Raw genomic sequence first — 14,266 nt, 5'->3', positions numbered from 1 at the left:
GGCATTATTTTGGATTTCCAGGTGATTGCAGTCTGATAACATGGGTGCTTAAACCCCAAGTGCCTTTCCGAATGGTCGGAGATGTGGCTTTGAACAGAGGATGCAGAGAGACACACAGTTCAGGCTTTGAGGTGGGCGGTGAGAGCCACTGATTTTGTGTGGACTTGGAAGTTGGGGCTCCCCCAGGCATCTAGAAGGACTCTGGCCTTGGAAGCTGGGGCAAAAAGGAGAGTCTCTCAGAGGACACTGGCCTGTAGTGACTTTGGCTTCAGCCCACAGAGGCCCACCAGAGACCTTTGACCTACAGAACTGGAGGATAATCAGTTTGTATTTTCTAAGTCATTTTTGATAGAATAATCTGTTAGAATAGGAGTAGTAAACTAACATGTTGCACATTTGAACATACTTGAGCTCTGATTCTTCTAGATGATTGTGTATCTGAGCAACTATAGGTTCGTAGAATGAGAATATCATAGTACATTACAGCTCCAGGAAAGTAAGATTTGAACTGGTCCAGTGCCCAGATAGGTAAAGCCTTACCCCACTTCATGGAGAGTCTGCATGAGGCTGAGGGGCAAGTGCCTGGCAGGCGTTGAGGGTGGAGCAGAGCCCATTCCTGGGCCTGCTGCCCAGTAAGGCCCTTCCTCAGTGAGTCCCTGCGCATCTCCCACTTCCTCCCCCGCTTTAGGGAACACTCTGTCCTCTTACTAAACAGCCAGCTGGAAAACATCCAGGTCAAGTAGTCTGTCTCCGTGGGAGAGCTCCATATGGTGGGCAGCCGAGCTGGTGGGCCCTGGCTCCTGGAGAGTGCTCTCTGTGCTGAGCACAGCACCCCTGCCAGGAGCCTGAAGGGCACCAGCGTGGAGCGTGCACAAGAGTGACAGGCTGGGTTGCCCAGCGGCTGGAGCAGCAAACGGGGCACAGCGACCCGCATCTGGACAAATGCATCTTAGATTGGGTATGAGTGTGCTTCACAGGTAAACATACCTCTGGGAGTGAGGTGGAGGCCATCCTCCTCACCTAAAGAATAGGTTAGCTTGTGAGCAGGTGTCTTCCACCTGAGGGACAGAGGACTTCACTTGAAAACACTCCGTGCTGCTGAGACGGGAAGTGCTGCAATCGGATGAAGCTCAGCTACATCTGCCTTGTCCACTTGCTAGCTGACCAGTGCTCCTAAGCTTTTCCCTGGAGACGTGGCCCAACCTCCCAGGGCTTGGAGGACCAGAAGGACTGGTGTGGTACCAGGCTGCTGCGCACAGGCCCAGGGTTCCAGTGGGCGGGTTAGCATTGTGGGAAACCGACTCCCAACCCATGAAGCAGCACTTCAAGTACTAACCGGGGGCAGTGGAAACCCATGGTGTAAGAAGCCGGGGTTCCAGCCTCGGGGCTGACTGAAGCCATCTTCATAGACTGGAGGGAGCCATCTTGCCAGGGCTGTGTTGGCGGCCCCCCATCGGGGATGGTCCCTGTGGAAATGAGCGTGAGGATGTGTTTGAGATGGGGGAAGAAAGAAAAAAGCATTGTCCCCAATACAACATTCAGTGCTCAGTGAGCAGGGGCGTTCCCTGGACCCTGGCTCAGGGAAGTCTCCAAGCAGGGCACAGAGGGCCGGTGCTCCTGGGGCTGTGGTGTGGCCTGGTCTGTGGGCCTCGGGGACCAGCACCTGGGTCCACACCTGCTCCCCCTCAGCCAGAACCCCCCTGAGCCCAGCCTCCCTGTGGGCCTTTCACTGCAGCTTGCAGGGACCTTCTTCCTATTCAAAGGTGGGCTTCTCACCCTTAGAGGGCATCGCGGTGCTTCCCTGGAGGGTAGACACCTAAGCTGCTCCACACAGGTGGTTTGAAAGGTCACACTCCATGCACCTCCCAGGGCCTTGGGGCCTCTCCTGTCTCAGTTTGTCAGAAGCACAGTTTCTGTAGAAACTTAGCATCATAGTCCAAGTTCAGAGGTGAGCTGGTTGTCGGGGAACATGTGTTAGCACCTTCACTTTAACTGAAAACAGGCCTTTCCTGAGGGACCATGCAGATCTGGTACCACCACCAGCCCTGCCACCGAGTGTCTGCGGTTCTCCTCCACCAGAAAGGCAGCACTTAAAGAGCATGCTCTGGCAAATAGTGCTCAATGATGGTTTTATTTTACCGACACTTCTGAGTGTGTTGTGTTAGGTAAACACCTCTAAGGAGAAGAGGCGTGGGTAAAATTAAAAGCCACTTGACACATCTTGGAGCACTTTCTGGAAGTTGAGAAACTTAAATATTAATTATTGATTATTGGTTACCAATAATCCTGAAAATTAGGGGCTTTTCAATTTTTTTTAACTGAAGAGCCAGTTGATGGAGTTGTTTTCTGACAGAGCAATAGAATGGTTTAATGATAGTTAATTTTATGTTGATTTTCCTGCATATCACGGAAGGAATTTTAGGACCAGGATTCATTTCCAATGAACTTCTGTTCCCAACTACAGATTGCAAGCCAGGCTGCTGAGTCTGAGGGCCTGGTAAGTGCTTGTTGTAGAGCCTGGGAGGTCCCGATCATGGGACAGAAGAATTCATGCTGGAAAAGCCTGGGATCTAGAGTTCATACATCTGGGAACTGAATATTACAATGATCATAGCAAGGAAACTGTTTATCTTGTTAAAAATCTTAAATTTTTGAAATATACTCAAAATGGTTGCTTTATCACTAAATCATCATTTCATTATGGACATAACAACTTATGCATTCTGACCTGGCTGATGTGGATGCCTGTCTGGGAGGGAGAGGAGCAACCCACGGCTAGGGATGGCTGGTGAAGTGGCAACCCAGGGTCCTTGAGGTCAAGACAGGGTCTGTCTGGCCTTGGCCCTGGACCCAGCAGGCAGAGCTTCCCCCTTATTGCAGATCTCCTGATGGAGCTGCAAGGGTCCTCACAGTGAAGAAGAGGGTCTTTCTTGTTCCTATGGCTGTGGCTTCATCTGTTCATCAATACAGGTTACCTGGCTGGCAGGGGCGCTCCAGGGAGCTGTAGAGATTTCGTGTGTCCATGGGGACAGTCAGTGCAGGACAATTCTATCATTGATATGTTGACGACCTCCATCAAACTGACGAATTCCATCAAGTCGGGCTTGCAGGGAGGGGTCACTTCCCTTAAGACAGTAGGATGTGAATCTGCCCCCGTGGTGAGTTTGGCTGATTGGCCCTTAAGTTGCAGCAGTTCACCAGGGAGGTGTGAGAGCCCAGACACCGACACCTGTGTGAACACCCAGCCAGCGTCCCTGGCTCTGCACCCACACAGCAGACTGCAGGACCCCGGGTGGAGCGCCCTGGTTGCCCGCCCCCCTGCAGGCTGTGGAGGATACTCTGATAAGCCCGCCCAGCTACTGAGGAAGAATCTGTGCCCTGGGTGGTACCGCAGGGCGCTCTCCTTCCTCAGGCTGGACCAAGGGCAGCCTTACACAGGCATCGGCTGCACTCTGCCCCTTGACTGGAGCTGTCTGTCCAGAGTCCTCGTCCTGCCTCCACAGCTGCCCTGCTGCAGAGGACAGCAGTGAGCAGCACACGCCACCCCGCAGAGCCCTGCCTGGCAGGGTGCTGAGACGCCAGCACACCCACAAGGCCTTGACCCCTCCTCATGAGGAGAAGCTAGAAGAAGCATCTGGCAGCCCAATCCTGGCACCTTCTTGTGATGCAGATCCCATTCCTGAGCATTGCCTGACTCGGGTCCAGTCGGGTAGCTCTCTGGCCTGGAGGGTCCACCTCCTCGTGGGACTCCACGTGTTAGAGTTCAGTTCCCTCAGGAGGGGAAGGGCCCCCAAGGAGCACCCCAGTTGTGCCTGTCATGTGGTATCTGCAACGCTGCCATGGACAGGACCTCTTGTCCCCTCAACCTGGATGCAGAGGCGCGTGAGCAGCAGGTCCCCCGTGACGCTGGGTCTTCAGCACCACTGAGTTGGAGAGGGTGGAAGGGACGGGCCTTCCGGCAGTGAGCAGCTTCCCTTTCCTCCACCCCCACGGGTGGCCACCCTGGAAGGCAGGAAGTGCCACATCCACGCTGCAGCTGGGGACCTGGGGAGAGGCCTGTCCTGATAACAAGTGGCTGACTCAGCTTGGAACCCTGGCCAGGTTGCCCTGACCCAGCCTTGGAAAGCTTTTCACACTCCAGGGGCCTCTTGGTCAAACCTTGGCCCTCCAGGACATCCCATGCAGTATCAAGAGGATGAGGAACAGCCCAGATCAGACTGTGGCAGAGCTGCACCACGGACAGAGCCACCTCCCCTCGCCTGCCACGGCACCCAGCAGGACACCCTGAGAGTCCCAGAGCTCCATCACTGGTGATGCTACCCTCCTACCAGCTCCCTCCAGGTGCAGTTGTCCCAGCAGTTCTTGTCACCATGGGGGTGTCTGGAAGCCAGGTGGATATGGGAGGGATTCCGGGGAGAACCTAGGTCTTGGTAGCCCATGTTCTGTTACTACAACAAAATACACAAGGCTGGGTACTTTATAAAGGAAAGGGCCTTAGATGGCGCCCAGTTCTGGAGGCTGAGGACCAGGCAGCACATTGGCCCCACCTCTGACAAGGCCTCTTGGCTGTGCTGCAGTGTGCAAGACGGCATGGAGGCTGGCTGGGAAGCGAGGGGGATCCAGGCTGGCTTGCTCCTCTCACCACAGCTGTTCTTGTGGGAACTAGCCGCGTCCCGGGGGAACTCTTGGTTGCTCTCGTGGGCCATGCCCCCAGTGACCTCGTCACCTCCACTGGGCACCGCTCACAGAGGTCCCTCCACCTCCCAGTGAGGACCACGCTCTAGCACGCGCACCCCTGGGGGCTGCATGTGCCTCACTGAGCTGCAGTCCCAGCAAGTCATGTCCCACCAGGACTCTCATGTGGGGAATTAAGAATCAGCTTAAAAACACGATCTTCTTGTTCTTGGTATTTAGAATGAAAGTTTGTGAAATTAAAACATGGTTGAAAGGTGATCTGACCAGTGTGAAGGGGAAGTGAGGAAGGAAAGAGAGAAAGGAGGTGGGACCTGGGCAATGTGCACTGAAGGGTCCTCAGGCGCCCCAGGACACGGCCGACCCAGGTCCTCAGGATTGCAGGGGTAAGACTCTCCAGGGCACCTGGCTCTCCTGGTTTAGTATAAGGGAAGTGCTGGGGACTGGATTAGAGCAAAAGCAGTCCACGCTTTTGTAATTGTGCAAAGACGAATCCCAGTGTTATGCATAACTGGAAGGAACCAGCATTCGAGAGGTTCTCGGGATGTATTGATCGTATCTAGCTCCTGCCCCCCAAACAGACAGAAGGCCATGGAACAGAATCCGCACTTTAGCCCCTGCTTCCCGAGGAGGGCGGCTGGCAGCCTTCTCTGTGCCAAGCACTGGGAAGTCTCTGTGAGCCTCCGTCTGCAGAGTCGGCCTCACCTCATCCACCCGCACCCTGCGGAGCACACCTGCATCCCCCACCCTGCACGGGCCTCTCCTCCTCTGCGAGTCTGGAAGCAAGCTCCTCTTCCTCTCTGCATGGGCCACACAGTATTGTCTGTTTCCCCTCCTCACCATGCGTCAGTCCTCGGGGACAGAATCGCAGGCTTGTGCACCTCTGGCAGGCATGTGCAGGGTGCTGTGGTCACCTCCTCACCCCTGTGACGAAGGGCAACTCAGTATCTCCTGCCGGTGTTCTGCTGGGGCTGGCATCCGGCAGCATGACTGGTGGACGTGGAGATGCAGAACTGGGTCCTTCCAAGTTTCCTCATCTGGACATGGAGGCTGAGCTCTGGACCCAGTTTTGGTTCCCACTTCCCGGCCCTGGGCACGATTCTTTTCCATAAGGACCTTTCTGCGCTACCCTCGAAGCTTAGTTACCAGGCCTTCCCTTCTGAAGGGCTCCTTACAAGGAGGCCACAGCAATGTCCATGGAGCCACAAGGAAATCACGGCCCTGATCACAGGCCACGTCTGGCTCCCAAGACCAACAGGAGGGAAGACCGAAAGCAGGGAGCAGAGGCAGAGGAGCCACCTGGGCAGGTGCATCTGGCTTTCCTCACAAAGTCAGGCAACTACCGCAGAGACAAGGTCAACATAGTGGCCACTTTGGGGGGGGGCTCCAAGGGCTGGAGGGACAAGGGTAGCCCCTGGGTGCAGAGGAAATCCTCAGGCCTCTTTGTGAGTTCATGGAAGGGTAAAAGCCCCTGCAAGCTGGCCTACCTGTGCCTGGGGACTGGCCACACAATCCCAGGCAAGGTATATCTCATCTAAGGATGGGAATCAGCCGGTGGGAGAGATTCTCAGAGCCATGGCACAGGCTGACCACCATGTTACTCTTGAGACACAGTAATTCAAGGAACAATGAAACTACTTAAGAGATAAAATGCAACTGTTTAAAAAGTTGTAAGTCAACAGCAGAAAGATCAGCAGAGTGCTCAGAAGGGGATGGAGACGGAGGAGGGGAGGGGAATGGAAGTACAGGGGACTAGATTAGAGCAAATTATAGTCCATGCTTTTGTAATTGTGTCAGGATGAATCCTCATGTTAGGCATAACTGAGAAGAACCAATAAAAAAATTGGGAACCACAGAATCTTTCAACAAAGATCTTAAGAGAGGTGGTCATTCACAGGCAATGAGGGCTAAACTTTGCAGGACGCTGCTCTCAAAATCCCTGCTTCATTTCCTCACTTGACCCTCACAGAGCCCCAAGAATGACCCTACAGATAGACATTAGTGTCCTGGCACTTCTCAGGTGACATGGAATCAGACAAAGAAAGTCCAGACATCTCACAATTGGTGGAGTTGGGACTAAAATCGTGTTTTCTATTTGAAGACATTATGGTTTTTCATTACCCAGTGCACAGAAATGTAGAAAGCCTTCTAAAGAAAACACACACGAATTCTTATCACATATTGACTGAATTCTGTGTAAAGTATCTGGAAAAACAAGTTCATCATATGGTTAGGACCGTCCATAGTGTGTCTTGCACTGAATATTAATTCAAGATGCACACTTGGCTGTGATGGTGGGTAAAGCACCACCAGCACTGAACAGCGTAATTTGCTCCACTGAGTAGACTGCAGAGCAAACCATGGCTCCAGGTTCCTCTCTTTCCTGCATCCCCTGCTGTCTTGCAGATGTGCTGTTTGAACACAGGACAGGTCACTTTCCTGGCCACCAAGCTGAGGTTCCTAAGCAGCCTCTCCCCTCACATCCTGCCAGTAGGTGCCCAAGGCCCACCCTGAAGCCCTGTGGGATCCTGTTCTCACAGGAACAGCCCCCATGACTCCCCTGCTCTCCGCAACCTCCATTCCCTGAAGTTCTGTGCAAACACTCCAAGGGAGCAGGGGCGACTGGGACTCGGGGGGCTGGAGCCCTGAGCTGAGGCCAGGACCCCAAGGGTCTGCACATGTTGGTTTGAGAAGGAAAGAAGCTGGGAATGCTTGGAGTGGTGCTGCTGCCATGTCCCCAGACCATGTCTGCAACCAGCACTTCTGATGTTGTGAACTTTGTGTCCAGCTAAGGAGCAGCTTCAGAACGGTGCAGTGGGAGCAAGAAGCCCTGGGTGGGGTGGGGGGACACGGCAAGTCATCTCCCTCTCTACATTGAGTGGCTCCCATGCTGGGCCCTGGGCGGCTGGGGATCCCAGCAAAGGGAGACAGGCACAGAACCTGCTCAGATGGCATGTGACCCACACCACAGTGCAACAGACAAGGGAATAGGTTTAAAAGACGCCCAAAGAAAGGCAGAATATCAGAAGTTGACTCAACTAGCATTTGGCTTGAAGATGCAGTTGACACCCAGTGTTACTTAGGATCACACAGTTGTTGCCAGCAGAAGACAAGTGAGCGAATCGACTGTTAGAGCGAAGAGGAGAGCAGAAAGAGCCACTGTGCATCTGAGCAAGAGCCTAGCAGAAAGGCCATCACAGTGAAGCAGATCCAAATGGAAAAGAAGGAAACACTGGTGAAATTCCAGGAAACACTGGAAAACGTATTAACAGTAGCAATGGTCACCAATCCAGGATCTGATTCTTTCCAAAACCCTTCAAAGAATCTTGGTCATGTGTTTCGAACAAAAATCTAAGCTTTCTGCAGAATGCCAGCATAAACACAGAAACACAGAATCCAGCCCAGCATGATGTGCAGCCAAACCTCAGTAACCCGAGGAATGCAAAAAGCATTTTCAAAGTTAAAAAAGAATGCACCAGGAAGGAAGGTGTGCCTGGAGGCCCCATTTAAGGAAAATAGAACAAAGAGTGGTGGAGAGTAGGGAGGTCAGGCTGCAGAGAAGGTGAACCCACTGTGTGTTGGGCCTCCGGGCTGGTCAAGGCCAGGCTATGGCCAGGACAGGCACGGGGCATACGTCAGCTGGACAGGGAACCTGCTGTCACAGCTCCACTGCCCAGAGGCCCAGAGGCCAAGTTGAGGTCCACCACCCAGGGGGATATTGAGCCAATGGGCTTCAGACTGCAGTGAAGAAATGAAACGCCCAGGGTCTGAGATGCAGAGGCCCCTGTGCTCAGGCACACCTCGTGGTAATGTGAGCAGGGTGCATGGAAACCTCTTGGGTGCAGGTACCTTGGGTCTGGCTGCTGCGATACCATCACGCAAACTTGTTGTTATTGTGGATTGGACAGGAGCTGGTATGGACACACCTCCCAAGCCAAAGCCTATGGGTTCAGCAGAAGACTGCTGATGCCTTGTAGAGGTCTGTCCATCCATAGGCTCCTGGCCACTGAGTCACAGCCTCTGCCGGCCACCTGACTGTTCTCGCTCTGTGAAGCCTCTGAGCCTGTCTGCACCCCAGGGGCTCTCTTCGCAGACTTTGCTCACACATACTCTCTGCACATGTCCCTTGGAACTCATCCTGGGCTGGCTCTGCCTGGCCCTGTGACAGGGCAGTGTGCACAACCAAGATGGCGTCAGGCATAGCACCTTCTAGGCCTGAAGGACGGGGAGAGGAGAGGGGAGAGCTAAGCAAGACATGAAGAAGGTGCCCTACGAAACTGACCAGGGGAGAGTGGGTGCCCAGGAGGTCTTGGAGCTGAGGCTGAGGGGGCTGCTGAGTGAGAGGGCGAGGTGGGGGGTTTGCACAGCCACCAGGGAGCAAGGGTGTGTGGAGAACAGGTGTGTGGAGAACAGGTGTGTGCAGAACAGGTGTGTGGAGAACAGGTGTGTGGAGAACAGGTGTGTGGAGAACCAGGTGTGTGCAGAACCAGGTGTGTGGAGAACAGGTGTGTGGAGAACCAGGTGTGTGGAGAACAGGTGTGTGGGGAACAGGTGTGTGGGGAACAGGTGTGTGGAGAACCAGGTGTGTGGAGAACAGGTGTGTGGAGAACAGGTGTGTGGGGAACAGGTGTGTGGAGAACAGGTGTGTGGAGAACAGGTGTGTGGAGAACAGGTGTGTACAGAACCAGGTGTGTGGAGAACAGGTGTGTGGAGAACAGGTGTGTGGAGAACAGGTGTGTGGGGAACAGGTGTGTACAGAACCAGGTGTGTGGAGAACAGGTGTGTGGAGAACAGGTGTGTGGAGAACAGGTGTGTGCAGAACCAGGTGTGTGGAGAACAGGTGTGTGGAGAACAGGTGTGTGGAGAACCAGGTGTGTGGAGAACAGGTGTGTGGAGAACAGGTGTGTGCAGAACAGGTGTGTGGAGAACAGGTGTGTGCAGAACCAGGTGTGTGGAGAACCGGTGTGTGGAGAACCAGGTGTGTGGAGAACAGGTGTGTGGAGAACAGGTGTGTGGAGAACCAGGTGTGTGGAGAACAGGTGTGTGGGGAACAGGTGTGTGCAGAACCATGTGTGTGGAGAACAGGTGTGTGGAGAACCGGTGTGTGGAGAACCAGGTGTGTGGAGAACAGGTGTGTGGAGAACAGGTGTGTGGAGAACCAGGTGTGTGGAGAACAGGTGTGTGGAGAACAGGTGTGTGGAGAACCAGGTGTGTGGAGAACCGGTGTGTGGAGAACAGGTGTGTGGAGAACAGGTGTGTGGAGAACCAGGTGTGTGGAGAACAGGTGTGTGCAGAACCAGGTGTGTGGAGAACAGGTGTGTGCAGAACCAGGTGTGTGGAGAACAGGTGTGTGGAGAACAGGTGTGTGGAGAACAGGTGTGTGGAGACCAGGTGTGTGGAGAACAGGTTTGTTGAGAACCAGGTGTGTGGAGAACCAGGTGTGTGGAGATCAGGTGTGTGGAGAACAGGTGTGTGGAGAATCAGGTGTGTGGAGAACAGGTGTGTGGAGAACAGGTATGTGGAGAACAGGTGTGTGGAGAACCAGGTGTGTGGAGCACAGGTGTGTGGAGAACAGGTGTGTGGGGAACAGGTGTGTGGAGAACCAGGTGTGTGGGGAACAGGTGTGTGGAGAACAGGTGTGTACAGAACCAGGTGTGTGGAGAACCAGGTGTGTGCAGAACCAGGTGTGTGGAGAACAGGTGTGTGGAGAACCAGGTGTGTGGAGAACAGGTGTGTGCAGAACCAGGTGTGTACAGAACCAGGTGTGTGGAGAACAGGTGTGTGGAGAACCAGGTGTGTGGAGAACAGGTGTGTGGGGAACAGGTGTGTGGAGAACAGGTGTGTGGAGAACAGGTGTGTGGAGAACAGGTGTGTGGAGAACAGGTGTGTACAGAACCAGGTGTGTGGAGAACAGGTGTGTGGAGAACAGGTGTGTGGATAACAGGTGTGTGGAGAACAGGTGTGTGGGGAACAGGTGTGTGGAGAACAGGTGTGTGGAGAACCAGGTGTGTGGAGAACAGGTGTGTGGAGAACCAGGTGTGTGGAGAACCAGGTGTGTGGAGAACAGGTGTGTACAGAACCAGGTGTGTGGAGAACCAGGTGTGTGGAGAACAGGTGTGTGGAGAACAGGTGTGTACAGAACCAGGTGTGTGAAGAACAGGTGTGTGGAGAACAGGTGTGTGCAGAACCAGGTGTGTGGAGAACAGGTGTGTGGAGACCAGGTGTGTGGAGAACAGGTGTGTGGAGAACCAGGTGGGCTGAGGCTGAGTGGAGGCTGGGCCTCAGTCAAGGCAGTGGCAGGGAGTGGGCTCCTTCTGCAGGTTGAAGTAATGTTCCTGCTGATGCGCTGGAGGCAGGAGGGAGGGGCCTCGGAGGAACCAAGGATGGCTTGGGCCCTTCTGAGGGTCAGGCAGGGACAGGCGATAGGGGAGGAGAGGCCTCTCTCCTCTGTGGGCTGCTTGCGAAGCCTTCCGGGCAGACAGGGAATGGGGCCGTGGGGAGTGAGGAGATTCACAGGGTCCCTGTCTCCTCCAAGATGGCGCTCCTCATGCTCCAACCTGGCTCCCGGAGCAGCCTGGAGCCCTCAGTTACCTGTTGTTGCAAGCTCCCGTGATGAGTCTGTACTTGTTTGCCAGGCAAGAGTCGGGACATTTTGGTGGCAGCATGTGAGGCAGGCATCCGGACAGGTTTGCCACCACGCTCAGCAGGTCTTCTGGGACGGCATCTGAGAGACGAGCGGCAGACCCTGACTCTCTGCTTGTCATACCCCATCCAGCTAGCAAAGTAGGCCTGCCGAGTGTCGGTGCTGGGGCCCCGTCCTGAGCAAGCTGACCTTCTCGTGAGAGTCCCACACACCTGTTCTCCACACACCTGGTTCTCCACACACCCCTGCAGCTGATGGCTCCCCCACCGGAGCTGGAATCCTTTCGGCTTCCTTACTGCTGGGAAAGTGGGGTTTTGCTTTGTGGTGTTTCAGAAAAGCAACCTGAGGGCACTGAGCTCCTGAGAGGAAGCCAGGGTCCCCTTCTCAGAGTCTACCAGGCTCATGGCACAGCTGCAGGGCTAAGCCATCACACCAGCACAGGAGCTGCTCCCAAAGTGGCTGGGTCTGCCGAGGACTGAGCAGGGAGCACTCATCCCCATGAAGCCCGCCGTGGTCATGTGGACAGAGTCCCCGTCCATCCATAAAGCCCTCTGTTTTCCTTTCTACTGGCTCTTGGTTCCCTGCTTGTGAATCCCTCTAGACTGGGTCCCAGAAAGCAGTCTGTTTTATTTTATTTTTTTCCCAATTCTGTCACTATTTATGTTATTTAACAAATCAAAGGGCTACCTGCTGTCCATTAGTAGAAGCGGCCATCAGCTACCCCTTCAAGATGGTTCATGTCATGAAGACAATGCCATAAAACTGTTTGATCAGGCACCAGTGACATTGAGATATTTACTGGAAAAAACAGGGAGCAAGGCATTTCCTCTCCAAGAGAGAAGGAGCAGCCTCAAGGAGAATGGCCACCAGCACTCTCCGTGGGGACGGTGAAGCCTCACCCTTGCTTCGGCTTGTAAGTGATGGGCATGTCTTTTACTTTAGAGCACAGCAGTGCCCTTACCGTGAGCCGTGTGGGCACAGCCATGTTAACAGCAGAGGGTGAGACAGCCTGGACGGAGTGCACACACCATGCGGCCATGGCTTGGCCTGAAGGGCCTGGCAGGGTCTCCCTGGACCCTCGACTCCTCTTGCCTTCTAAATGCTCCAGCTGGCTGTACCAATGGTGCAATACTCTAAAACTTCCTGTGGAGTGCAGTTCTTGAATGACCTGGACCAAACCCCACGGCCCACTTCCTGAGCGCCTGCTTCCTGCCCGGGCAGTGGGCCTGGGGGTGCCACCCTGTGAGCCAGAAGACCCACGTCTCCGACACCAGAATATGGCATTTTCATGTCATGCCTATTGCCACCCTGACTGATTCATGATAGGACAGGGGACCAACATCCTTAGAAACACTTTTAACCACATGGTTCCCAAAACAAAGCCATTTTGAATGAATTTTTGGTTGCAATAAAATCAAGAGTGTTAACTGTTAAGTTCGGGACCTGAGAATTCTAGCTCATCTGTCCACTGAGTTCATGGCCTTCTAAAGGCTGGGTGAACAGCACTAGATGACCTATGACAGCAATCAGGGAGCTCCGAGGCCAGGCACCTCAGGCCTGCCCTGAAAATCCCTGCTCAGAGTTTAAAGGACCCTGGTGTCCCGGTTCCTGCCGCAGGGCCAGGACACTGGTGCTTCCCCATCTTCTCAGCAGTTTCAGTACTTGTGCCCACAAACTTGTTCCCCTGCAGCCTCTGCCTGAGAAGCCAGCCCTGGGCCTCCTCCAGGAGAGGCGCTCTCTGCCTAAGCTCTGGAAGCCTCCGGAGCTGAGTGCCTGGCCCCGCTGCTGCCCGAGCTGTTGTGCCCTCTGAGGGAATCGGGCTCACTAAGTCCATGAGCACCCAAACACCACAGGTGGGGGAGCTGTTGAGAAGTCCCGGCTTCTGCACACCACCACAAGGGTGTTTGGCTGGTCCTCCAGCCTGGATGTGGGAAACAGAAACAGCATTTCCTAGACTACTACCGAAAATAAGAGACGGACCTTTTAGGCATCCTAGGGAGGTGTTGCTTGGCCTTGTGAGACCCTGCTTCTCTTAGCTAAGAAACACCCTACACAAGCGACCCCCAGTGAAGCCCAGGCGCCTCCCAGGAGGGCCCGTGGGGCCTGAGGCGCTTACCCATGGGATGCTGTGACTGCTCCAGCCTCAAGGCTTGCAGGGAAGTCTCCATTATCTCTGCTGCTCGTGAAATAGCTCTGCTGCTTGGCTCAGTGAGCTTAGAAAAAGACAGAAGCTCAGCTGGGGTGGCAACTTCTCTCTTGTTGAGGTTCCTATGGCACAAGAAGGAGATAAAAACAAAGTATGTGTTTTATGGTTGCTTTGATACTTAATTACCGACAAATGAAGCATCTATTGAGCAACTACACGTACCAGACAAAACTCTGGGCACAGTGCAGGGTACAAAAATGGAGCTGATACTATAAAAAAAATTAGCAGGATATAAAGATGACTAGTACATCAGTATTGAATGGTGACAAAAATGACCAAGATTTGCTTTTTATAAAACTTTCATATCAATTGTTTGATTCTCATTCCAATTATTTGGTTCTTATCAAAACTCAGCTCATTTATTCACACCTACCCAATGAAAGGGGAAATGGGCATGTGCATTTTTGTCCAGGCCTTGGGGCCACAGGTGTCTTAGCTGCAAGTGTCTGGGGCGAGATGCAGGGGCCCGGCTCACCACAGCATCACCCACCCTGACAGAAAGCAAGACCCACGAGGCCAGGCTCCCCTGCAGGTCCACCTCCCCAGAGGCCAGCCCTGTCCTCCTGTGCTGTGCTATAGCTACAGTATTGTATTTTACACTGAAAACTTGCTAAGGGAGACCAAGTGCTCTCATCAAAAAAATAAATAAACTAAAAATGATATAATGTGGATGGGAGTGAAAGTATTAACTTGACTGTTAGATGAGTTCCCTTTGCACATCCATA

The 14,266-nt window shown here is 53.7% G+C and overlaps 1 protein-coding gene across 1 annotated transcript in view; it reads right to left on the bottom strand.

Annotated features, from left to right (window-relative positions):
• Tpo (thyroid peroxidase) overlaps positions 1-14,266 on the bottom strand; it is a 44,013-nt gene that overhangs the window by 28,246 nt on the left and 1,501 nt on the right. The window contains exons 2-4 of the mRNA XM_071601216.1: positions 13,452-13,603; positions 11,284-11,416; positions 1,337-1,466 (exon numbers count right to left, since the gene is read on the bottom strand). Of these exons, the coding sequence (XP_071457317.1) occupies positions 1,337-1,466; positions 11,284-11,416; positions 13,452-13,603 (415 nt within the window). The remainder of the gene's footprint in view (positions 1-1,336; positions 1,467-11,283; positions 11,417-13,451; positions 13,604-14,266) is intronic.

Source organism: Marmota flaviventris, chromosome 14 (assembly GCF_047511675.1).
Source record: "Marmota flaviventris isolate mMarFla1 chromosome 14, mMarFla1.hap1, whole genome shotgun sequence".
In the NCBI taxonomy this organism is placed as follows: Eukaryota; Metazoa; Chordata; class Mammalia; order Rodentia; family Sciuridae; genus Marmota; species Marmota flaviventris.
The sequence above is the reverse complement of the archived record's forward strand: the minus strand, read 5'-3'. Positions and strand labels throughout refer to the sequence as shown.